The sequence below is a fragment of the Onychostruthus taczanowskii genome, unplaced genomic scaffold (genome assembly GCF_017590055.1).
Source record: "Onychostruthus taczanowskii isolate IOZ18803 unplaced genomic scaffold, ASM1759005v1 scaffold20, whole genome shotgun sequence".
Taxonomy (NCBI): domain Eukaryota; kingdom Metazoa; phylum Chordata; class Aves; order Passeriformes; family Passeridae; genus Onychostruthus; species Onychostruthus taczanowskii.
In genome coordinates this window covers 12342427-12369893 of record NW_024499240.1, presented here as the reverse complement: position 1 = coordinate 12369893, position 27467 = coordinate 12342427, and the positions used below count along the sequence as shown (strand labels likewise).

At 43.5% G+C, this 27467-nt stretch overlaps 1 protein-coding gene across 4 annotated transcripts in view; it reads right to left on the bottom strand.

Moving 5' to 3' along the window:
* The window catches only part of ANKRD44 (ankyrin repeat domain 44), a 130425-nt gene extending 107170 nt beyond the window's left edge, over positions 1-23255 (bottom strand). For all 4 annotated transcript variants that reach the window (XM_041403717.1, XM_041403713.1, XM_041403714.1 and 1 more), the window contains exon 1: positions 23124-23255. In XM_041403717.1, the coding sequence (XP_041259651.1) occupies positions 23124-23150 (27 nt within the window). In that variant the 5' untranslated portion in view covers positions 23151-23255. The remainder of the gene's footprint in view (positions 1-23123) is intronic.
* Between the last annotated feature and the right edge of the window lie 4212 nt (positions 23256-27467).

Sequence of the window (27467 nt, the reverse complement as noted above, 5' to 3'; positions counted from 1 at the left end):
AATACAATACAACCTTCGAAAGAAGGCAAGCTTAAGCTTCTATTCATAATTTGATGTGTGACAACTTGCTCACACTATTGTTCTCTGTACAAAATTTCCAGTCTCTGTGTTACCTTTTGTTGTACTAGTCCTGGCATTACTCCATCTGTATTTTGACATACATAGTGTCATATTAAACACTGCTTTTTGAAAGCAGCTTCAAAATCTTTCCATTTGCAGCAGAAGCACAACACAACATTACACTTGAGAGTTGCACCTCCCAAACTGAATCAGTTAGGAAAGAGTTTACTCCCAGCCTACCAATATTTCATGTAGGTGCATATGCTGTTTACAATACTCTTCATTCTTAAAGATAACATTAGCTGTCACATGAGGTACTTATATGCTATATTTCAATTGTGTACAGAGTACTAGAAAACATAAAGTTATTACTGCTCAGTATATGCACAAATCTGCTTACAGTTCTTTTAAAACTACCTTGCTAAAACTGAACATGTACCTTTTCACTTAAATAATGTGGAATTTTCACTGTTCCTGCTGAACATTCTTCTCATTCTTCTTCTGAATTAATACCTGTCCATCTAGAAAAACAGGCACCTGTCACTTTATCATCTTTATTTGTACATCTAGGCAACCAGGACAGAATGTTGTGCAGGTGTCAGGTTAACACAAAACGAAGGTCATTTCGAGCTGAACAAAGGCAACCAAAATCCTCTACCATATTGTATTCCCCAAGTTTGTCACAGAAAATTAGGTAATGCTAATACACCAGGAATAGCCACATAGATCTGATTTCATGGACCACTGATCCCTCAATATTAGAAATGATGGTGGTATATAAAAACCTATTTATATAAAATTGTCTGTCACAGTGCAGAATACCTCAATTACAGAATGTCCTTGCTATTAAGTGCAGCAAACTGATATGCAGCTTACATGTAATTGAAGACAGCAGATTCATTTAAACTTGCAGCCAACATCCTGAGCATGACATGAAGAAATTGTATTTTTGCTAATTACAAAATCAGTAGAACACTCCTCAGTGTCTAAAATAATACAGTTAACAATTAACTAGTTGGCAGCTATATTGTGTTCTCTCCTTTCTTATAAAGTTTAGACCTAAATAATTTAATCTTCACATTACCAGAGAAGATTCTTGCAGGTACAAGCCTTGTTGGAAGGAAAATAAATCCCTGAACTTAGTCACAAATAACAAATAAACAATCTTATTATCATACACAGAAAGGAACATTTTCTGGATTTGAACCTGGTATACAGAATAGAAAGGACAGCATATGTCAGTTCCAGTCGTGTCGTTCAGGAAAAACTGGCATTGTTTGCTCTTAGATATACAGGTACCAGATTAAAGCTATTCACATGAGTTTGAGAGGGATATAAATTATTCTAAACATGGTTGGGTGCAAAAAGACAACCGTGTAACAGTTGAAAACATCACTGAAGAGATCAGGACAGAAAGCAAGAATCAAGAAGTACTTATTCAGAAACTAATAACACTGCCATTCCCAATAATATTAGACAGAAAATAAGGATATTTCACACACATGGTAAATGTTATTTACCAAAAGAAAAACCCTTTTCTCACATCCTTCCAAATGCCCAATGCATGGAGTCACCAGGAGGATAACAAATGCAGCAAAGCTCATCACATTAAAGCAAGAGGTGCCAGACAATTCCTGAACCTGTGCCATGTGATACACCCCCATGATTTTCCATTCCATTCCTTCCAGCAACATCCTGAAAACCACTCTGGTTTCAGGCTGTTTCAGCAGCCACAAAAAAGACAGAGTCAACCACAAGAGAAAGATTGTATTCAAAGTTTATTTTTCCCTTCTGGCAGGAGCTGTTCAACACAGCAATGGAGGACACCATGATCACAGCCATGGCACCAGCATGGAAATACCTGATGCACAGGGAGCAAAACTCCTGTGGCTTGGGAAGGAGAGGCAGCCCATTGGGATGCAGGCACAGGGCAACGCGGCAAGGCTGTACCTGTGGGTGTCGTGCCAAAACCTTCCTCTGGCAGGGTGCCTACAGGAGGTACCAAACACCTCTGACAGCAGGGGCATCTCCTGAACATCCCAGAACACAGCAGCCTCCACAATGGTCACAGCTGAGGCTGGTCACAGACTGAGCCAGTGCTGCAACCAGAACAAGAGCTCAGGGTACTTGGCCACTCCGTGACTGTCACCATGTGCCCACTTAGGGGTGCAGGCCAAGCACAGCCCCCACAGCGAAGCACCTGAGAAGCACATCCCAGGAGGAGCCAGCTGAAAAGCAATGTTTTACGTGCCACTACAGCACCACTCTACTCAGCTCTTTTCTGTATCTGTTCTCAGTATTAACTACTCAGCAAAAGACTTACTGATGCCTATCCCAAAAGGCACCCTGGTCTTTTCAGGGGGTGCACTCCAAATGCCAACCCTTCACCAAATCTTTTCCACCCTCTCCAAGATGCCTCATGGCCAGCTGCCAGCATCAGGGTGCCTCCTCCAGCATGCTTTGTTAACATAAGGAAATTACCAGGAATTAAGTTAAAAACAAGACCAAGATCTGTCTGTGCTGTCAGCATGCAGGCTCAAGACACATTCGATTTCAACAGTCTATTTCAGCCACGTCACCATTAACACCTAAATTAAAGACAAAGTTAGAAATAAGGGGTGATCTTCCAAAATTCTAAATACAACCTGTGTTAAATGACTCATCTGGATTAATACTTCAGTATGAAACCTCCAAGAGATGTTCCACCAGTATGGTGATTCCAGTAAGGAGCTCATGCAAACAGACACATATGAAACACAAACAAGGTTGTCTCTTGAGCATTCCCAGGATCAGGAGCCAACATCCATGTCTGCTCAAGGTAATGGCAACACGCCCATAAATTTTGGTGGAGCCAAGCTTTTATGTCTGCACATCTAAAAGGTAGTTCCTGAATGGCAATAATATTTGTCATTATCATTACAGACAACTAGCATAAATCCAGTAAGTTGTGCTGGGAGTTAAAAATGCCCAGAAGGTTTCATTAAGGTATTTTGTGAGAGGTTAATTGTAAAAAGCAAGTGACATTCAAAGAAATTGCTCGACAGCCAGAGAAGAGATATTTTTGCTTATCCCACAAGCAAACAACCATATTTTAAGTCAGTTCTGCAGGGCTGCTGTCTCTGCCAGCAAAAGATAAATGCATTTCTTCTGCATGCTACACATTTCTTCTGAACCTGCACATACTGTATAAACAGATTGTAGACCAACAACACATATGCAGGGAATTAATACCAGGCCTGCAAAACAGATGGCCCCACAAGCCCCAGACAGCCCTCCAAGCCATTACTTTGTCCTGCCATGTCATCTTCACCTTGAAAGGTAAAACGGAATCAAAGAAAACGAGCAATGAATGTCTTTCAGAAGATCAATATTTCCCATGACTTGTTCTCCAGATAAAAAGGAGCCTCTGCATGCTCTGATAGCGGGCCAGGCCAGCTGGTCTCAGAAATCCCAGAACAGCACATGTGAAGGCACAGGTTATTCCATGGAGCAGTTCAGACCAAGGTGCTCAGAAGCAGTCCAGGATGCAGCAGCACTGCTCAGGTGGGCACAGCCTGGGCTGGCAGCAAGGGACCCAAGCTGCTCTGCAAGTCATTTCCTTTGCCAGCTGTCAGGGTCACAATCAAGCTTAAATTCACATTCAAGTGTCCAAAAGTTGCAAGAGATACTGTGCAAACTAAAATACTGCCACCTTTTCAACACAGCCTTCAGGGGGAAAATAATTGTGATTTAAAGGAGAGGGAAGACAGACACCAGAAATAAAACAGATAGGACCAATTAAAGTGAAATCACACAGCTGTAAGGCATCTTGCTAGAGCAGCTATGTTGGAGCATCACTCAGTTTTGGGAGTTCCTTTGGCAGGCAATGCTTGAGCCAGCAGAGATCCTCACTTTCCTGGCTCCTGGGGACTAGGGAGCAGGAGCCCTTGGCTGGTTTGGGACAGACAGTTTCAGATAATCCAGATCTTCTATGCACTGTTCACAGAAATTCCCGCAATGACATAGTAAAACTCACAGGCCTATCGCTATTTTAGTCCTAACTTCTTTTATTACAGCACTCAGGGATTGAATTTTTAATTTATATCTGTATATTGAACACATTCCTGAACATTCAATAACACCTTTTAGAGGCAGGATATGGCATTATTGCTGTTTTAAGCCACACACCCAAATAAATTCTTTTTAATAAAATAGGCAACATTTTTAGAAACCGAATTGCAGCTATAAATGTAGGTTCCTTCTAATAGCATGACAGAGTGCTTCACACATGGATTTTAGCACCAGATACTTCAAAGCCAGACAGACTACAAAATACAAGGCACAGTATTTTATGGCCCTGTGATAGAGAATGCCTTTCAATGAGGAATTTCTTTGCTGAAACGATTTCAACCAGGAAACAGGGGAAACTATCTGGAAGTGTCACTGTTCACAAAGTACTTGGGTGTAAAATCATGTGCAATCACACAAAGCACTCCTCATTTAACAAGAAATACCTGGCTCTGCCTCACCAGACCTTGAGTCTGGGTGCTGGTTTTAGGGACCATGTTGAGCTGGTCCCCCTGGCCGCAGCAGCTTGCCCACAGCCATCTGCAGAGGCCCCCTCTCTCTACAGAAACCCTGCAATGGTGCCAAGAGCATTAGTCAAGCAAAATCACAGCTGGCAGAAAATAAAGTAAAAAATAGCACCAGAAGACAAGAATACAGCAGGCGAAAAATTCAAAGAAAGTAAACAGATGAAAATAATTATAGGATAGTTTCAGAGACAGTCTTTGGGTGGTTCAAAAGGAAGCAAGACAAAGTTTAGGAAGGGAAAAGCAAAGGCAGCCAAAGGGTCTCAGCTACTCTGATAACAAGGAGAGAAATGTCACAGGGGATCAACACACTGAATTTAATAACAGTTTGGAGCCAGGATGAGGTGGGAAAGATGGTGTTAAGTTTTTTATGAAAGATTCAAGCGTTGACAACACAAAGACAATAACTCCAAATGGTGAATACTGACTTTAACAAGCTCTGGAGTAGTACAGTGAGAGAGGGAGAAACAGCACCGTTCCTTTTTGAACAGTGGGTTCTGGGCTCAGCCATGCAGCCCCAGAACTGCGAACACTGGCATCACTGGTTGCAATGGAAGCTTGCAGGTAGGTCAGGGCCTCCTTGAACATCAGGGAAGTGTGGCTGCTTGCGTGCAAACCTACACCTTTACAAAACCAGATGGGACATTCGTTCTGCATTCAGGGGGAGAATGAAGAGCCATGCCAAAGACTCCGTGTTGGAAAAGCACAGTCACTGAAAAGACAATTCCTAAGGTTTGCCCAAGGAAATGCTGTAAGCATGTCTGTATTGCTTCTTCCCTATGGAAACACAGCAGTGCACCATTCCTGTTCTCTACTCCAATTCCCCCAAGAGATCCCTCTGTTTGGAACAAGCACCTGCAATAGTTTCATTAGGAACTGACTGGAATGGAAAAGATACCAAAAAGCTCAAATGCTTTCAAGAATGCATTAAATCTATCTGTGAGATCCAGCCAACTCACTGAGGTAAAGGTAATGTTTACAATGTGGTTTGAGAGCATGGAGTTCAAAAAGAACTAGCATCAGCCACAGAGAGCTCCTACCTTACCACAAACGCTTCTCAAATCACAAAATAACCCCTCCCAGGTATTTGAGGCACGCGGAAATCACGTTCCCTACTGTTCCTCTCCTCATCTAACTTGTCCTTTGTTCTCAAGAATAGATTTAATTCTCTTCAGCTTGAAGGCCTCTCAGGCAATTACAGTGTATGTTCTACAGTCATGAGAAACAGGTAAATATATGAAATCTGCTGTATATAGGTATCTGTTCTCTTAACTCTCCTTAATCACTGCTCATTTCAGATGGAATTCATTATAAAGTTAGAAAGGAGCCAAATATATCAAACCTTTAAAATCCATCCAAGCGGCAGAAATTCTGGTTTGTCTAGCTGCAGCCAGATGAATAAAATATTCGAAATTCCGAATATATAACAAATATTGTAAGAGGTTAGGTCCTTCATCTGGCAAGCCATTAAGCAAGAGTCTTTTTCAAGGAGGAAATCTGATACAAAGACACTCCTGTCACACCCTAATATTACAACTTCCATTCAATCGTCCTTCAGCTATACCAACTGAATCAAAATGCCCACAACAGACAGCTCTTTTAGACCTCTTAAGAGGAAATCTTCCCATTAGAAAATATCATTTTGTGTCTCTGCCTTCCATTCATTCATCTGTCTTGTAACATGATGGAAATATTTATACTGCAATGCAAGAAAACAACTTCAGTGCACCATTTAAGGATTAAAAATGCTTCTGAAGGAAGAGTCAGTATCTACAAGCAATTGCTACCTTATAATGCTGGGTAAATTCAGACACTGTCAAATTCCTTACATATTTTAGAGTACATTTATTTTCCTTCAGTTTCACAGCTTTCACTAAACTAGACAATGGCATATTTTTCCCCTTTGCATGCTGAAACTGGAATTGCTTGCCTTGACAACAAAATGCTGTAGTTTTTATCCATGCCAGAAGTGTCTTTCTTCCTGTACTATTGGCCAAGTTTGCTGCAGCCATGGCAAAAGCTTGATCAGAAAGCTGCATCACTGGCAGAAAGTGAAGAGCTCCCTTCTGAGGGTCTTCAAAGAAGAGTCACAAGAAACGAGTGATGAAGATACCATAGGTTCTTTTATCAGAAACAGTTGAAAACTGCCCAGGTGTCACCCTCTATCATCACACTCATATGAGGAACAAGCCTAGCACTTTACTGTTCCCTATTACTCCCCTTGTGGCTGGAGTAGCTCGCTAAAGCCTTCACAGGGTACTTTCTGCTGGTGGTCTGCAAGTTTCAAAAAATGTGCACCAAGTCAAATTTCTCTGAACAGAGCAGAAAAATCAACAGCAGAGACTTCACTTCTCAGAAATCCTGAGATTCTAAGAATCTACAGAAATTCTGTCATGCCAGAGACTTCTGGAAACAAGACATTTTATGACTTTTTAACATCACAATCCTCCTCACATTAACAAAAAGGCTGGATGCCATTAAATACATGGAAATTCAACTGCTGCTGAAATTTGGGGAAGCAGGCTGCACCTCACCATACTTAGAGCTTTTAAAAAAATTAATTATAATAAATGGTATTGTAGTTCCAAAATCTGAAATAACATCAGACTTCCCACCTCTTTGTAAGAAAAAAGTAAAGATATGGGCCCTTCATTAGGACTAACATTTGCTTCCATGCTTTTTTGTGGTTTTCTTTTTTTAATTATCTTAACATCACCCAGATATCTATAAATCTGTCCAACAACTTGCTTTGAATACATCACAGCATTAGCATTACACTAATTCCTTGGCTTCTCACTTCCCCCCTTTTAAAATAGGCACAACATTTGCCTGTCTCCAGTCTTGCATTTTCCCCGTCCTGCACATACTCAAAAATAGTCTAAAATGCTACTACGGCTGTTTTACATTTCAATTTTTCAGCCTTCTCTGATTGCATCTATTACTTGTATACCTTCAACATCATATAACCAACTGTTCTTTAGTATCATTTATCATCTTCAACTTACACCTAACATATTCATAAAATCATCTGCATTTTGTTGTAAGAGAAAAAATATGGGCTGTTTATAAGGTGAAAACAAATGGAGAAAAATCTCTTCATTAAATCATCTGAAATGATGAACCACAAATTACATACGATACTTAAAACTATTGAAAACTAATGACTCTTGCTTGCACTGCCCTCAGCTCAGGTTTTTTGGTGGTGTCAGGAGAAAACGATCCTAGAATTTCTGAATGATCCTAGTTCTTCTGAAGCTAAGAATGAAGGGGATGATGAAACTTCAACAGAGATCCAAGGGATTTCTACCAGCACACACAAGGGAAGGACTGCTGCAAAGGGAGCTTTAACTGCTACCTTTCATCTGACTTCACAGCACTGAAGACACTCTGGCAGCTGGCAAAAAAAGGAAAAGAGAGACTGTGCTGAAAACATAAAAGGGGGTAAAATCAAGGAGTAAAGTCCAGTAGCTGGACTCTGTGCCACAAGCTAGGCACAGGGGAAAGCACAGACCATCTTCCCCCAAACTCTGAAAACACGAGAGACATGAGGAAGAAAAAATTGCACTAATATACAGGCAAGGGGGAAAGAGCTTCTCCAAACAAGGAATAACATGAATGGTTCTAAAGAAAACCATGGATGAAAGCAACTCAGAAGTAAAAAGAAAAATACGTTAAGGATCTATACATGTACTATGTAGTGCATATCTTAAAACATCTGTGTGTGGGACCAAGGGCCATAGCACACAAATGGAAGAGCTGTCATTAATACCAGCTTAGTACAGTACTGCCCATTCACTGGATTGACTGCCCTGCAGCTCATGAAGAAGCAGGCCCAAGGCTGAATTTGAGAAAGTGTTCCATACCTAAGTGAAGCAGCCTCTCTGCACGTGCTGTCTGCAGGGCAGATGGAGCAGGGGATGAGCTGCCAGAGTCAGCAGGAGCCACGGCAGCCGCTCAGGGAGGCAGCTGGATGGGAGGGCGGAAAAGTGGGAATGGCAGGCCGTAACCACCAGCTGCACTTTGGGGTTAATAAGAAGAGGTGTCAGTTGACTTCTGTTTCCCAGAATAGGTAGTAAAAAAGCAGGGGGAAAAAAAAGAACATTGTTTTTCTATCATTTAGGAGTTATTGCTTTCCTTTGTATCAAATACAGAAGCTGTGTGGTTGCAGCAGAAAACTCCCATTTGCACACAAGAGATTGGCTGTACCATCACTTTTCTCTGCCCTGAGATCTAAAGTGAAAATCTCTTCCTCTCTCCTTCCCTTCCCCACTCTCAGGCCCCTATAATTAGATGCATCATTATAAGTGGTAAAGAGCATTCCATTACTCTTTCAGACTACACAGTTTCTCCTCATCTATTTCTGGCCCTATTTGGTTGCCATCTCTTGTGGTAGTAATACTAAGCCAGTCTTGTATTAGCTATTTGCTAAACAGGCTCTAATTAAGACTAAGAGCCCAGGTGGCAGAGAGAGGACAGAAGATGAAGGATTACACTTAACTGCACTTACTTTAAAAAAAAAGGAAAAGAGAGAAGACTGCTTGTGCTATACCTCTAAGTTAAATTAACTTCAAGAATAAAAACAGGGCATATGAACTCAGGAGGTTTCACATTCCAGCAGCAAGAAAACAGTTGCTTTCTCTCACTTCTCTCATATTGGAGTAACTCAAACTCTCCAAACTGGCTCTTAGTGAGCACTATTCTCAGCAAGCTTAGAGCATTCCCATGGTTCAGACCTTTGAATCCTTCTGTGACAGTCTGCAGTGACCCCAGCTATTAAAGTGGTTCAAGAGACAGCAAAAAAGACAGATGATGTACAATGTAATAAAAATGTACATATATAAATAAATGTAGATATATATATATGTAAAATACACATTAAAATGTACAATGCCAGGTTAGAAATCCATCTTTCACATTAATATGCACACTGAGCCAACAAAAGGATGGCCACTCCAAAAGGCCAAGACAGTTTCATACTTCTAAGTATCATATTATCAGGAAAATGAAAAGATCTCTTTGGAGTGTGGAGGGGTGAGTGGTACAGAGATGGATGCTTGTCTCTCTGAACATGTGCTGAATCTTGTTCATTTTCCCATTTTTGGACTATATGTCAGATTATTTAAAAAAACACACAAGAAAAAAACCAGTCCTGTATAAAGTCCAAATTAGAGCTGATGAGTATAACTCTTAATTATCACCATGATTCCTAATTTCCTGGTAGTCTTATAGGATTGACCTAAACAAAACCATTGATGCAAGAGCACTTTCCATTACCAGCACTGCAGCACTCATCCAAAGGCTTCCACCTTCTACGTGGAGGTGACAGAAAGCCTAAGTGACACAGTGACCCGTGTAAGGCCTGCCAGAGTGCCAGAGCCATGGAAGAAAATGACCTGTGGGATCAGTGTTCAGTCCCCTGGAGGAAGCGTTGCTCCCTCTTCAGCATCAATTTTGAGGGAAATTTCTATGTAAACAAGGCAGGTATCAGACAAATCAGACATTTTCAGCCTGTAGCACTGCAGAGATTCAGACCATTCTGCACAGCACTTCCTAAGTAAGCAGCACAGTTAATTAACTCTGTGTTGATTAATGGTGCTCTCTCACATCAAGAATTTATTGAGTCTGTTATTATATACAAGGTCATAATTGCCAAACAGCCACAGCTAAATACCATTCCTTGCAGTCTACCCCTTAAGCATCATAATGTAAAATTAATTGGCACTTGTTTGTTAATGAATATGAAATATTTTAAACCATGCAACACAAAACTTACCACTGCTCTTTTCTAAACAAACATGAATGAACAGAAGAACTATTTAAATACCTTGGGAAGAACATCCTCTTTGCAATCGGGGTGGGATGGGGGGTGGCTTTGTTCTTTGTAGTGGGCTTTTCTGTGCTCAGGCATTTACCAAAAGCGCTATTCTTGAATAGTTAGTCAGTAATTATTTTAGTTCCATGGTGCACTCAGACAGACCAGCAAACTACGCTCTTATGCAAGAATATGAGCACCCACACCAAAATACCTCTTCAGAATAGTTATTTCGGAGTAGCTGTTCCAGTGAATTTCCAAGCACAACTGAAATCAGCTCACAGCAAATGATCCAACTTTGCCTCAGCAACAAAGGTGAAAAAGACACTTGAACTCTGTTGTCCCTTCTGGGGTCCTTAAATCCGGGGTTATCCACTATTTAGGGAAAGGGCTGGCAGTGTAACAAAGCAGACACCCGCTGTGAAAGAAAGAAGCCCACAGGTTGGATCCCTGATCCTCAGGATGGGGAAGCAAATGCTTTGCACAGACACGGCCCCTCCCCAGAAGCAGGACCTGAGCAGTCACTGCCAATAAAAGCTGCTCTGGCTTTGCCCAACCTGTGGCAGTTCTCCCACACCCCAAGGCAAATCAGCACCCAGGCCTGCCTGGTGGTAGGGCAAGAAAGCAGACACAGTATCCCAAGCCTGGCTCTGCCATGCAGGTAAGGAGAGCACCAATTAAAGCCCCTTCTACTTATATTTCTGCAGGCAGTTTTACTACCCTCTAAAGGCTCGCTGGTAATACAAAGCTTGTCTTCAACCACATTTGTTCCCCAAAAACGGGGCATGGGCAATATAAAATAGGTCTGACTGATTTTTCAGCTTGGTTAAGGCAGACCTCAGCAGAAAGATGGCTTTTATGTTGATTCCACTTGTCACGCAGTGAACACCAGGGCTCAGCACAACTCTGTGGGGCAGTACATGCACGAATTTATGCGATAAGGCACAAGAAAGCAAGCTCTCCTCTGGCTGAGCAAACTGTTTATCCCTCTTTAGAGAGAATTACCTTACTGGTGAAACATCTACTGTGGCTTAAAAATATTACTGCACATGCTCAAGGTTCAATTAACGTATCAGCTGAACACTTTGTTAAGAACAGGCAAAGTTCTGGAGTGTTCTCTCCAAGCCTACTGCTTGAAAGCAAACAAAATACATTAACAGAAGCAGCATCAGGAATAAAACAAATGTGACACTATGGTTGGAATTGTACCCACAGAGGTGAAGCAGTTTTTTTCACTGTACTTTTTTTTTTTGATGTTACAATATCCCAGCAAGTAGCAGTGCAGTTCAGTCCAGCAGACTCTGAACAGCTCAATAATCCCACAGGAAAAGAAAATGCATAAAGAGATTTTGTTACTTCTGTGGGTCAGAGCCTTCCCTATTTGCTTGGTCCTACACAAGCAGCTGAACACAAGCCCTAGGAGAAAGCTTGTTCTATGCTAAAGCTTTTTGGAGGCTGCAGGCACTGAATTACACCTGCTTGTACACCTCCTTTTAAATTTTGTCCATACCACAGAGCCAAATGAAGAATTCCAAAGATAACTGTCAGAAAGTGTGCAGGTCTTTGAAGGATTGGAGACCATGTGTCTGCACAGAGTCATCCCTTAGGAGTCACACCAGGGTTTTCAGACAGTTGTTTGGAGCTGTCTTCAGCCAGCCCCGCGGGAACAAGAAGTGCTGAAGATCATGTGCCTGCTCTGTGGTTTGCCGTCATTTGTCTCTCCTTTTCCAGACAGCTCTCTGGTGAATCACAAACCTGCCTCGGAGGGCACGAAGCATGCATAAAACCCCATTAAAGATATGCAAACTCTGCCCAGGAACAGGAACCAGGAGATCCCAAATGCAATCCCTGATTAACGTGAAAGCTGTGCCTATGCCTGTAGGAAGAGGATAAAGGCAAGGCTTCTGTAACCAGCTAGCCCAGGTAGCTGCACCTGCCAAGCCGCAGCATGCAGGGGCTCCTGGGCTGTGTGATCTCCCCACCAACAGCGGGCACATCCTCAGAGAGCCCACGTCTGGATAATTCACTCTTGGAGCTGCACAGGCTACATGGCTGGTTTAGCTAGTCTGAACCTTCACTGTGGAGGAGGGCAAATCTGTTCGGCTCCATTTGCTCCCATTTGCAGAAAAGAAATAGCACTCCTCTGGGAAGCAGGGGTGATGGAGAAATTTACAACTCTTCTTGAAAATTATTCTGGAAGGAGGAACTTCTTCTAATTAGAAACTATGTTATATGTCTAAAAATATTTACTTGTAATAAGCAGAGCTTAGTGAGAAGACTAAGGGTGGGGTTTCTGAATGGGTTTTAAATGCCTGCTTTGTATTCAACTGGATTATCTGTGTTAGAATTGAATTTAAATGTATTGATCCCTACTTAAGGAGGTATCTAAATGACTCAAACATGTATTTGAATCAGCCAGCACTATGTTAAACCACAAACATTTCTGCTGAAGGACTGTGTTGTATCCTAATGAGTTTGTAGTGTGCCAGCTGTGATGGTTGTTTAATGGTGTTTTCAACAGCTGGACTCAATGATCTAAAGGGTATTTTCCTACTTGAATGATTTTATCATTCTAAGACTGCTGAGTTTGATCTAGCAATGGCATGGAGCTTGTGTGAAATGTACCCAAAGAGCACCATCTAATCCACAGACAGTAAGTTTTCAGATTTGAGAGGCTAATCTCTATTTATCTGAATGACCCATCTTCACATGTATGTGTGCTCCATGGCAGAGCCAGGCAGCCCTGGATTATTAGAACATTTAGGCTAAAGAAGCAGTATTGATGCATAACAGGCTGATCTCACTTTTACCATTTGCACTGCCAGGACACAACGCTAAGCCCATGACACAGGATTAGTGACCAAAGACAGCCACCCACAGCAATCAGCCAGGGTAAGTCTTTACCTACCAGGTGACCTAGAAACCATTTCCTAACAGAGCACTTGCTCTTAAGCAACAGCAATGCTGATTTTATAGTTTACAGAACAAATATCTAAAAAACCCAGTATGTTCATTGAATTTAACACTACTATGACAACGCATGCCACCATTCACTTCTCACCTTGCAACATCACGAGATTGGCATCAGCCCACACAGTAAACAGTGCTAAAACAACCTGCAGGAAGGAAGGGCATCACTGTGAATCAGCCACTGAAAGAGGTAAATCAGGATTTGGCTCTGTCACCAGCCCACTTCTCAGCCTGACTCAAGTCAGAATTTCTCTGCAGCAGTTCTCCAGCTGTGAAAGGGTAACAAGCATCTTCACTCGGCAGTGCCATCAGGTAGCAGCACTGCGCCTCCAGCTACACAGTGCCTGTCTTCTCCTCTGCCTCCTCCTATCACCCCTCCTGCTCTCTGCCTCAGCTGCCCAGGGCAACTCTTCTCCTTCCACCTCCTCTCTCCAAACTCTAAAGCCACCTTGGCAGCTTCTTAAAAAAAATTTCAGATTCAGTCCAGCCAAAGGTTATTGGAGCCACAGGCTCCACTTGCAGAAAACCCCATCAGAAGCTGGGCCACATCTCCCAAAGAGGAGAAGGATTATGGATATAGCTAAAGGATCAAGGCCTGTTTACATTAAAATAAAAAAAATTCTTCATACTAGGTTTGATTCATGCCAAACAGGGTCCAACAAGATCATTCACCTAAGCCTGCTCCTCTCAAACAGAGGTAATGGCTGCAGAACTTGGCACACCACATTTACTTCATTGGTAGAACACTTTGGAAATGTTCCTGGAGTCAATGACTAAATAAGTCCCTCTCTTGATTCTAAATTGGAGATAAGTGCTGCACGTTGCATTGGCAAGCACATTAAAACAGCTGGAAGCATAAAGACAATATGGGTTTTTTCAGGCCCTTGTTCTTTAATTTTTTACCCTGGGCATGCTAAACAACTAAAGACCACACTGAGCAAATCAGTGTTTTACCAAGTAATACTGTGAGATTCTAGCTTCAAGATGCCAGGCTCCCTGCTGGCACCAGCTCCCATGGCAAGAGGGCTGGCTCCAGCAGTGCCACCAGCCCAGCCTGGTGACACCAGACAGCTCAATGTACCCATCTACTGCTGCCAGCAAGGCCCCACAGCACAGGCACAGCTTTGTTGCACTGCCTTATTGCACAGAAGAAGTAACCTTTATTACAAAAATAAAACAAAACAAACACCTAGAGAGGCAAGAATAAAAACGCTGGTGAAAAGGACACGATGTTCACCTTTATCTCTTAGAAGTACGGGAAAAATTAACTTTATACATAGAAACACAGCAAGACAGGTGCTGCTACCAGTGTGTCATTATAAATACAAAGCAGCTTCCCCATATTCCTGCAAAGCTGGTCTAGATTTGATGCAGCCAAAAGCAAAACTTCATTTGAGGATGAGATTTCAGAAGGCAATCTGTGGCTCTTTCACCTTGGAAAGCCAAGGAGCCTATCATGTTAAAATGATGCTCTGATGAAATGGGTTATGTTCTCCATCTGAAGGGTTTTATCTACATTATTAATGACAAAGTGCATATAAAAGCTTATTAGTGTTCACACTCATTTCCTTTCACAGAAATTATTTAGTCATATTTAGAATGTGAAAGCTTGTGCACCTAATGGTGCAGTCGACTGGTGCTTTCTTTTCAGATGATACATTGTAGATATAGTACTTGATTTTTACATTTTTACTCTTACATTTCTGTAAGTTACATGCTCTTTACTTCTGGCAGTACTTCATTTACAGAGACATGTAGTTAGAGGTATGCAACCAAGCAGACACCAAACAACTGTTTTGTTAAAGCTTTTGCATGGACAAAAGACATTTGTTCAAGCAACAAGTCTATAAAATTACAAAGGCTGCAAGATGGGGAAAAAAACAGGCCACATAGGATCCAAATTAAGATCCAAAAAATTACCAGAATAAAAATGCAAATGCTTAAATAGAAAATTATTCATCACTAAAGACTATTTGCAGACTTTGTGCTATTAAGGATATCAACACATGGCCCTTGAAGCAATCCTACATGTACATAATTCAATACAAGGGTTTTCCATAAGAAACCAATTCCTTTATGGAAAGGAGCAGAAGCCTCAGCTCAGTAAACAGATGCCATCAGGTACATCAGTTGAGACCACATGCAGGAGTTAACTGCTCTGGTTTTGCCTACTTCCTCACAAAGATGCAGTAGCATGCAGCTCTGAAGGGGAAGTGGGGCTTTTTGAGGGCATTCTCCCCAAGTACTCTTTTAAAAACAACAGAGCACGCCTTGACAAATAATTCCAGCACAAAAATGCACGTCTGTATATAAAAACCAGCTCGTAACTCGAAGAACAAACATCAAGCAGACAAGCCTGCTAGGCCAGGAGGTTCAGCACTGCATGGAAGAAATTCATTCAACAGCCTCCATTTTTGGTTGTACATCTGCAGACAGGAAAGATTTTTCTTCCCCCAAAAGCAAAACACATGCAAATGTCTGTCATCAAAAAGCACACGCTCTTTCAGAATGTCACAATTACCTAGCCACAACAAAATGCTGTAATTTGTTGACCAACTCCTTGCAAACGTCCAAGAATGACCTCAAACCCTTGGTTGAAACTGCAAAATAATTTCTTCCCTTTAAATGTAATTTTGTAATGCTTTGATTCCCACCCATCACCAGGCTGGAGGGTTCCAACATGCTGCTACATGTTTCTAGCGCAGCGAAGAAAAAAAAGGCTGAAGCCACAGACAGCAGATGTGGGAACTTGCCAGCCCGAGCTTTCCAGCTAACAAAAAAAGTGACAAATGATAGATATGCAGTTCTGGAAACAAAATTTAAAAAGCTAATTTAAATACAGGAACAGGCAAAAAAAAAAAAAAGCATTAAAGGGTTAAAATACAGAGGTAGTCTGTCAGCAAGTTTAACTCACCTGTATGTTCTGCAACATACAGAGGCAGTATGTGAAGCAGGGCATTCAAGAAAAGCAGGAATAAAAACCAGAGGAAATGGTCAGTGCTATCAGAACATAATTTGAAACATCTGCCTAACAGGCTTATACCTACAATATCTGGCTCCTGTAGGCATGTGTTGACACCAGGTTAGTATTAGTACCTGTATCAGTACCACTGAAAGGAAAAAATTCTGGACAGAGGTTAAAAAAAAGCCTAAAAACAATATGTCAGTTGAAGCATTAGTTATGAGCCTGAAGACAGAATTAAATCCAAAAGTGGCTCCTAAAGAGTAAGTCAGAAGCAAAGATCTGTTAATGGTGAGACAGCTTCAGGAAGAGAAGAGACTTGGCCTGGCTTGTCCCTGAACACACCGCAAAGCCAGTGCAGGGAAACCCTTCCCATCACCAACACATCCCAACCTCTGCCTCTCTTGGCAACAAACAAGCAGCATCAGCTACACACAGACCTCTAGAAGCAACGCTTAGAAGTTTTCTCTGCTTGCAGGGATTTGTTCCCAGCCCAGCGTGTGACCGTCAGCGCTGTGTGGTGCTGCTGACAGCGGCACCGACCCGAAACCGTGCCCCAGGGGAGGCACGGCGCACGCAGCCCAGTGACGGCCAGCTCCAGCTTGGGCACTGCTGCTCCCAGGTCACAGAAAACATCTGCCCACCCTCCAGCGAGGATCCAGATAAAAACATCACCTTCCTGGAACCAAGCCATTACACAAGCACCCAAGCTGGGAGCAATGTTTATTTCTCTACTAAATGTAGCCATGACAACGACATCTTCATTTAAGAGATGAGCAGGAGGAGGTCAGGAGGCCCTTGTCAGGCCTGGATACAATACCACACCTCAGGAGAGTACAGAAGGATCTGCTGGATGTTCTGCTGAATGCCAGCTGCAACTCAAGAAAACTAACACCCTAACATGGGCAGGCACACCCCCCTCAAAACAGCCAGGCATCTGGGCACAACCACTCCAAACCTATCCAGCATTACCAAAGAGCAAACCTCCGCAGGAATCCTCTGCTAAAGAAATATCTAAGACATACTTGAGGACACTACACCACCCCATAAATTCTTCCAACTCAAGCGCTTCTTTTTTACCTTGAACAAATTACAAAATTATCAGGAAGTGAAATGTTGCAGAGGCCATGACAAAAAAAAAAAAAAAAACACCACAAAACAGCTTCCCGTTTGAGCCTGTACCTTGCTCTCTTTGGTGACCCAAAGCCACCTCCTCTGAAAAGGACCATCCCTGGAAGCATTCAGAAGGAGTGTAGGGACATATTTCCGTGGTGTTCTTGGCAGTGCTGGGTTTATGGTTGGGCTCTACGATCCTGAAGGTCTTTTCCAATCTAAGCAACCTGATGATTCTGTGTCAGAGCTAAGGTACCATCTCTGCCAAATGGCAGTACCCACCACTCCTACAGGTCTGAACAAAACCAGGAATTCTGGCACATCCCAGTTTTTCCAAAGTTTTTATTTTATTTGGAAAAGCATGGAACCATGTCTCACAGTATGCATGATACCTAGGAATATCATGGCTCCAGAAAGACAGTGGCAGCCACAGTGGAGTTATTTTGGTCCAACCACATTTTCATTTCACACAAAATAATAGAGACACACTCCTGTGGGTACATTCCCCCTCCTTCCTTCCCCACAATTACCTTAGTTTTGTGGCTGAGTATTTTCTACTAAAATGGATTATCTCTTTCTGGCTGTGAGCCCTTTCAAAACCACTTAGAAGACTGCAAATTAATATACACACCTTAGTATTATCTAGTCATAATATGAGGAGGGGAGGAATCATGGCATCACATGCCACACCAAATTAACTTGTGGGCTGCCTGCAGGCATGGGGCACAGGTTCATTACTCCTATTTTATACAGTAGATTCAGGGGCATTTTCTCAGATGCTTTTATATGTCACAGAGAAAGGATATACAGAAAGACATTATTGTCAACTGAATGATTCTGAAATAAGTTAGACACACCATCATTTGGAAATGTAATTGGTTTTGTTAGGAGACTATTTGTTACTGTTGTATTCATTTTGGTTTTAAGTATGTTCAGACACAAGTCCAGCCTTTGCCCAGCAGATTTTTATGATCTCTGACATCTGTTTAAAATTATTTAAACATCTGTTTAATGCTGTTTCTCTGTGACCATAATAAAAAAGATCCTGATGGTCAGCAAAGAACTGTCAAACAAAGGAAAACATTTGGGAAAGGGAGAGAAATGGTCCTTTCAGCTCTAGTCACACTGCATTACCCTCAGCAATCAAGGACAACAGGCAAAATACCAGGAGACAGGATGAGGGCTTGCAGTTAATAGCAGCCTAAGCACATACACTACCATTCATCTGGGCTCCATTACCCTTATGCATTCATATGCATGCTTGTGAGGGCAGCCTAAAAGTAATTCTGTTCTTTTGTACATACAGGGCCTGGGCTGGTGACACTGAAGCCACAGTAAACCATGACCCTCAAGAGGCACTGGCCCAAGGCTAGCTAGAGCCTGTGTCTGTCTCAGATTCACACCAAGCTTCTCACTGAATCTGGCAGTGCAGGCATGAAACCACCAAGCACTACATCTCTTACAGGCAGCAACACAGGCTGCACTTCGTAACTTCCCATTTTATTTTTAATTATACAAAACTTTCTCAGTGTCTTTCAAAGACAGGGTGGTACTTTTCCTCTGCAAATATGCACAGCTATAACCAACAACAGGCAGGGGAGCTTGCATCAGCCTCTGCCAGGCAGCAATGCATGTCCCACGCACACCCCGCTCTGCCAGGCACAATGGGCACATTTGTGCCACGGCGGTGAAGGCAGAGCTGGCATCCCAAATCAAACAGCCCGGCACAGAACGACTTTGCTGGCTTCAAACAGAAAGAAAATGACAGAGTTAGCTAAAGAGACAACCTGCAGAACTGGGGGCAGAGCTGGCAACTCTGCAAGAAAGGCCCCAGCTGGCAAGGCAAAACTGAAAATGAGATGGAGACACTACAGAAACTTTAGGTTCTTCCAAAATAATTTTCCAAAAAGTGAATAGCATTATTTTAAGATATTTTACCCTTTTACACTGGATGGAACATCAGCTGACAGGCTTCTCTGGAAAAGTTTGCAAGGGACAAACAAACAGTCCTCAAGAAACCCGGTTACTTGGTGCAGGTATGAGGAATAAGCTGGGCAAAGAACTGCAGACAGCAGGCAGGGAGAGTGGCAGCAGGAAGAGCCCTACATCTGTTGATTACTCAAAGGACGAGAGAGGTGGGTCCAGGCAACAACTGCTGCTCAAAAAGCAGCCATGAAAATCACAAGCAAATCAGTATCTTCACCCTCTGAGGGCACCACTCACACCTGACAGCCTCTGGCTGCTCACTTGTTGGAGCACTTGTCTTCTGCTTCTTCTGAACTCTAGCTTAATTGCAACCTTTTACCATAAACAATGGTGCCCTCACACAATACAAAATATTAATGCTTATTGAAATGGAAAAGGTACGGCCAATGACTTGGATAGGCAACAGTACAGCAATAACTCTTAGAACTGAAAAGAAAAAAAGGTTTTTTTCAGTCCTTAAAACAGCTTGCATACTTGCTGTAATTAACTATCTCACAGCACAGATAGTTAAAAAAGGACCAGATAAATGTGTTAAGATTTAAAGCAAGTTTTGCAATATTTGCACATGACAACAGAAATATTTAGAATATCAGAATGTTTACAAATGCACAGACACAACTACACACAAAGATTATAATCCTATGAATTATTTCAGCTTGTTTTCTTCTTAACATTTAGTCACTCAAAAGTGACTGGTTACATGCCTGAAAGAAATTAATCTAGAAACGAGCGATGGTAGAATACACTTCCTGTGGTTAAACCACTTACAGGTTTCTCTTGGCTCAACTGATGAGCTAATAATTACCATCTCTGGAAGCAAATTCAAGTAACCTCCACTAATGCTAAACTCTTAAACTAAGCTCTCCTGCCTAACAAGTGAATGCAGCTAAAAGAGCTGATAATCTCTTTTAAGGTTTAAGTGTAGCAGCACTTTAGCACCTTTCAGCTATATCAAAAAGCAGTAACTATTAACATCCGTCTTCAAAACCTGTATGAGCAGTGGTGTGATCAATTTCTCATCTGTCTGAATACTACCTGTGGTGTTAGATACACTTGGTAAGAAAAGCCAGGCATGGAGGCAAGGAGAAAACAGATCACTTAAGAGAAAGAAATGTTTAAACTCCCAGCAGGGAGGTTCTCTAGTCATCTCCTACATGATGCTCTCCTCACTGGTCAAAAATTGTGGATCCAGAGGGAAGCATGTGCTACAGAAATCCCAATGACAGGCACAGAGAGAGCTCTTGGTTTCAGAGCATCACAACTCAGGCCTGAAGCACCTCACACTCAGTGCACAAAGAGCAGCCCACACTCACTCTCAGCAGCCCAGGTCCTGACCAGGGATGCATGGAGTGTCCCCCATACTCCAAATCTCACTACAGGACATTGTGAGCTGTGGCCTTTGGTGTTTAAGAAAAAGGAAACCGTTTCCTGAATCGCTGCAAGTTATCACTGTCACAGTTGCCTCAACCTTCAAGACCAGGAAGAAATGCAGAAGGAGCCTGCTCCCACAACCCCAGTGAGCCTGAGTACATGCAGGAGTTGTCACAGAAATGCAAATCTTCCCAGACACATCATTTTCCAGCAGACTTACCTCTCTTTTGACCGAGTCTATCTACAACCACACAAGGCTGCTGCTACTGTGTGCCCCTCTGCTAAAGGTGGGCCAGCCTGGGGACAGCACTCCTCCAAAGTGATACAGAAGAGAAGCAGAGCTTGCCCTGATGCACACAGAGCTGCTGCAGAGCAGCCCCGGTGCCTTGGTGACACTGCTCGGGCTGCAGGTGGCAATGGCTCCACCAGCAACAGCTCCAAGCACACAGAAACAGGCACACAAACACTTCTGCTCTCGGCTTAAGAGGAAGCACCACAGCCAGCTTTGAACGTGTCCTCCCCCTCCTCCACTCTCTCAGAAGTGAAAGAAAAAGATCTGTTGAAGAAAATTAAGAAAATTAAAAGAGACCCAGTAGGATGGGTACAGGTAGACCAACATATCCGTCTATAAACAACAGGAAACCTATTTCCACAAAGAAAAATTATCAGCCTGTCTTATCATGTCCCAGGCCACAGCCTGACCAGGAGCAATGACGAGCATTCACCAAAATTTTGAGTATTCTCAAAGTAGGCACACTGCAAGGGTGTCACAGCAGCTCTGAGGAGCCCCCTCCCTCTGCTTTGAGAGTTCTTAGAGAAGACGAAAAGGGAGAACCCTAAGACAACAGCCTATCATTTTTCTACAGCACTATAGACTTCACCAAGATGTGATCTACTTGACTTAAATATATTTTGACTTCTACTGCTGCTGCTGAAGCAAAATTCTCGCTGTAAGATGTCAGCAAAGATTTAAAAATACTAAAAGCAGTAAACTCAAGGGCTTCACTAAACATGTAAAAAGTACTGAAATTATACAATTTTGGCCCTTTGTAACACATGTATTTTTTATATTAATGCTTGCTGTTTGGATATCTAACACACAGCTCCTACCTGAATCTCCTTATTTGTGACACTCTATCTGTGCACCATGGTGTAGTGAAGCCTCATGGTGTGAGACATTTTCTTTGCCAGTCATAAACATCATATCTAAAGATGAGGATATTCAAGGGACATGTCAGGAGGCAGCCCATAAATACCACCTTCTGTTTACACATGAAAACACACTATAGTCTGATCTCTCAGTATTGCTTTCACTTTAGAAGCATCTTTATCATTTGCTGCTTTCAAAACTCTTTTCAATGTGCTATGTGGCAGCTTTGTGCATGTGGAAGATTTTTTTGGAAAAGCATAAATAGACTGTGAGCGAGGCTTGTGATCTCCAAGTACGGGTATTTGGAGAGGGGCTGGCTGCAGGCACTCCTTCTGAACCCCACAGGAAGGGTCTGAGGCTTGCAGGACACCCACGCTGCAGATCACAGGCGGACCACGCTGAATTAAAAATAGCAGATTAAAGCACGCAAAGTGTGTAACAGTTGGTAGAGTATATGGGTAAACCAGGATGTGGGAGTCATAATATCAATTTACTAAATATTTATAAATGCTTCTATCTACCAGTGATAAGAAATACTTTAATACTGAAAACAGCTGTCTGCCCACTGCTAAATTTAACACGATCCAAGTGTTAATACTACGGGTTTTCCGACTAGCCTGTGAAGAACGGCAACAGCTTATCCGAAGAGACACTTCCTAACTAAAAAGGAAAAATTATTTCTACGTATGGCACGGCAATGAAACGATGGAAAAAGCCAAAGGAACGATAGGCAGAGCCGAGAGGCCTTTCGAAACGAGCCGACACCCACCTCCATCCCACCCCGCCGACGGGAGATGTCAGGGTTTCACCGGGGACCGCGGAGCGGCAGCTCGGCGGGGAAACGAGCGCCCGCGCCCGGTACCGGCTGCCGCGACCCCGGCGAGCTGCGCCCAGCCCGAGCCCCCGGCCCGCCGCATACAGACAATGTCCGCCGGGAAGCGAAGAGAAGCGCATCGGCGGCGGCTCGGCGGACAGCGGGGACCCGGCACCACACGGCGCCCCCCGCGAAGGAGCTTCCACGGCCGCCCCCGGCAGGGGGAAGGGCCTCCCCCGGCCGCCCGCACCGCCGCGGGGGCTGCGGCTGAGGGTGAGCCCGCCGCCCGCTCCCGCCCGCCCCGCGGCGCCCACCTGGTCGGCGAGCTTGAGCACGGCCATCCTCCGCCGCGGCTCCCGCGCACATGCAGCTCCCGCGACGGGCGGCGAGCGCGCCCCGCGACCGGCGCTACTGCGGCGGCGGCGGCTCCGCTTCGCGGCGGGGCGGGGGCCGCCTCGGGGCAGCGCGGGGGGCGGTGCCGCCGGACCGGGCGGGACCCGCACGGACCCGCCCCGCGCCCCGGCCTGGGACCCGGGCACCTGCTGCACGCCGGGGCGACCCGCAACGGGATCAGCCGCGGCCCCTCAGGGACACGGCGCTGCCCTCGGGCCGGGTGCCCTTTCCCCGCCGCAGGGGCTGCCCCGGGGGCACCGCGCCGCCTTCAGCCCTGAGGGCCGAGCTCTGAGGGGCCGCGCTTGTTCCCACCGCGCTGAGGGAAAGCAGCGAACGTGCTGTCCTAAGCCCGGGTAGAAGGAGAAACCGAACCCTTAACCTCTCCCTTCCTTCCATGTGTGCTTGCAAATCTATTTGTTAAATCCCATCAGACAGACACAACTGTTTGACAGAAGTCTTTTGGGGTTTTTTTTACCTCTTTTTGTAGTAGCTATCTTGAAAAATCTGGTAACTCCTGACAGTCCAGATCTCTTCCTACTCAATATATTCATTTTTCAAAAACTAACATACTAAATTATAAGTACAGTTTGATAAGCAAACAAACTATCCCCAGAGTCCCTGCCTCATGCTGTAGAGAAAATGAACATGAAAATGAACACTGTTCCTGTTGAGCTGACCTGGAGGAATCTTCAGTTCCACCCTCAGAGCTGGCTGTCAGCATGACTCGAGCACCAGCGCACCGCCAGGCATGCAAGGCCAGGGGCTGGCAAGGGGGGGAAGAGAAAAAGAAAAAAGCATGAAGGGGTAAATTTACATTCTTTCTTACCCCTCAGAGCTGACAAGCTAAATCCCTGAAGCATGTGATTTGATTAAAATCATTGGTACAATGCACAGCAACAGGAGTTACACACAGGCTGAAGGTAATGAGGGTAATTACATTTTTTCCAAGGACATGTAACTGAAGAGCAAAGGATGAAGATTCCCTCTTCCCCTCCTCCAAGTCACACAAAGGCCAGGTATTTTCTCACAAGTTAGATTCTGCAGTAAGAAACTCCCATATGCTGCAACACAGCCAATATGACAGTGATTTATGGCTTTTCAACCCTTAATTACAGAATGAGGTGACTCTAAGTAGTTAAAAAAAGGGAAGTGTCTTCTATGGAAGAAAATCAATCCAGCAAGGAAGCAGATGGTGATTTCAATCTTTTGAGGCATCCTTATAAGTGGGGATTAGAAATATCACACAACTGACAACACGTTTTGACTCCAACTATTTTAGAGGGGTCTTAATGGTAATATAGTTTTAATATAAATTAGTATTTTAAAGGGGAAAAAAAAACCAGTGAGACAATTCAGTACTTTCTGTGTCCCAGAAATTCAGTTTTGACACTCCACTCAACACGCTCACCACACCAAAGTCAGAAGTAAGCAGAAGTTGCAAAAAAAAAAAAAAAAAAAAAAAAAAAAGGGGGGGGGAACTTTCAGCATTATAAGAAAAGGTTTGTTTTGTTACAAAGGCCTATTTCCAATGACCTAGCATTCACTATTCCTTTCTCCCTACAGTTGGATGGATACATAAACTTGGTGGATACATAAGGAAAATTATTTTTCAGATTTGTTCTTTGCTCCCCTCACTTTCGGATCCAAAAATCTGGTACAAATCCTTGTCCCTTCTTTGGGACCACTAACACTCCTGTCAGGGAGATAAATCATCGGAATGAAATCTGCAGAGCAGTAGGAACCCAGCTGCTTGGGAGTCAATAACTGGACTAGATGCAAGCTAGTGATCATAGAGGAGATGGGTCATGACAATGTTATAATATTTTTCTCAAGTTTTTTTTCCCAACAAGCAGAGTCTCATGCCAGCTCCTCTTTCCCAGGCCCCACAGGACGGTGTCTAGGAGGACCAGCCATGTACAGTGCCACTCCTTGGAATGGCCCCCAGGGACATGCAGAACTGCAGAAAGTGTTCACATCCCGTATTAACCAGACAGCTCTCAGTTTACAAAGGTCCTTATAACTTTATTTACTTCCCATTTAAATTATTATTTGCATGAACTGCCAAGAGTAGTCACAGTGTTACAGTCATTACCCACACAGTAGAGTCCAAGATTTCTCTGAAAGTACAATGTCCTCCTCTCCTGTTCACAAAATAGCACAAACAACTGTGTTACAGTCATGTACAATCAACAAGAGCTTTTCTGAACTATTTTACTCAACAACTTCTTAGTCCAGGCTATTGGTACATAACTAATTCCATGACACATTTTCATGTGAAATGATGCCAAATGCTCAGCTGCCCTTTTTTTGAAGAAGAAGAGTCACAAAGCTATTAGCTAACTTTTCAAATAATGGTCATGCCTGCAACTCTCAAACCTGCAGCACTAATGTTCACTTTCCATACTGAGACGTTAACAAGTACCATCAAAACAAGTGCGCAACATCCTTAATGAAAATGCACTTGAGCTTGCCAGATACTGTCATCTTGGATTAAACCTGTATTTGGAAAGGAAAAAGTCCTAGGGCTACACTGGGCCTCTGACAGGGAAGTGGAAAGAAACCCTCTAAGGACAGCGGGTGCATTTGCTCCTTGCTGACCCATACCCTATCCTAAGAGGTTTCTGTGCATCCAGTTGAAGTCTGTGAAATCCAACCCCCTATTGCATATTTTAAAAAGCAAAATAGGAACATGAAAGTTTGCACTTTAGCACTTAAGCAATTTCTGTCCAACAGAAAGCAAGAACAGAACTGCCACAAATATGATGCAGTTGCCCACACTTAGATTTCTTGATCTTCTGTCCACAACACAATTATGTTCCATAGTGTATGGGCCCACTATCACAAATATCTGCCCTTTTTTTTTCACCTTTTTTGTCCCCAGAAAAAAAAACAAAGTTCCTTCAGTTCCATCTAAACTGGATTGTTTAGCCATTTGCTATCAGCAGTCATACACATATGAGACGCTTCCTCACTTAGATTTTGTGTCAGGAAAGCCTCTTAGCATTCTTATACCTGCTTGGACTCAACAGAACTCCCAGGCACACTTAGATCTAGGCATGTGATTTCAACAGAACTGCATCATCATCACAAACGATCAGCCTTTAGTTAAGATCTCACCTGTCATTTTCATATGGGGTAATAGTGCAGTCTTCATTTGGGTATTGGCTTAGGACTTGAGAGACTCCTCATTAATTCTCTCTCATGCCACAGTGTTCCTGCATGATGCTTGTTTCTCTTGGTGCTTGTTTCTCATGCTGCTTGGCTTGCTGCCTGTAGAAGGAAATTCTCCTGCTTTGTGAGGAACACCCTCTGGCATGGCTGTGATGCCTTAAGTCTCAAGGCATCAGCTGGGGAAGGATTTCAGATAAAGACCACTGGCCACTGCTCTGAGCATTACTCTGCCACCACACACTAAGTGTTAACAGTTATGCCCTTCCCATGTGCTACCAGGGAAGAAAGCAATCTCATTGAAATAAACCCATTTTACTGTACATACATGCTGTAGTGAGCTGGGACATGGGTGGGAAATGGGTGAACAGCCTACACAATAGAGCAAGTTCAGGAGTTCTCCCTGCGCCCTGTTCCTCCTGTAGCAATACAAAAATCATCTGCTGAATCCCTACAAACCCTCCTGCATCTCAAACAGACAGATCTCTGCATTAGTCTGATGTTTCCGCAGCCTAACAGGATGTGGTCACTTTAAGGCAGCCAAAAGTCTGCACTGCCACCCTCCTCCCTGCTCCTGCTCTGCCTGCACTGTTCAGCACAGGCAGGGGAAGAGTTCTGCTCTGTTTTTCACTCCAAAGGCAGGTCTGCTGCTGTATTTAAGCATGATGATCACTCACAGATGGAGGGTGCAATTGTTCCTAGACATATGTTTGGCTCCTGCCTCATGAAGGAAACTAAGCACACACAGTCAGCATATTCCTCAGCAGTGTTTGCTTGCCACTGCTGAGCACGGAAGAAGGACAGAACTGATACCAGAAGACACATTTGTTATCTCTAACTGTTTCTAATAGCACCCAGATACCTGGCATGCCTCTGGTCCCTACCTGTTGCCTGTCCTCTAACAGCAGCATATGAACATCTTGCTGCACATTCTTTCCCCTTACAGATCAGTAGGAGTCAGATTAGAGAGATGTACAAGCATCATTATGAGTGTCTGCTGTGGGGGAAACAAGCACAAACATACAGAGCTGTGTGAATTTGAAATGGAAGGGCAGACTGGCCACAGCAGGAGACTGGCAAGCAGAACAAGCAGAACA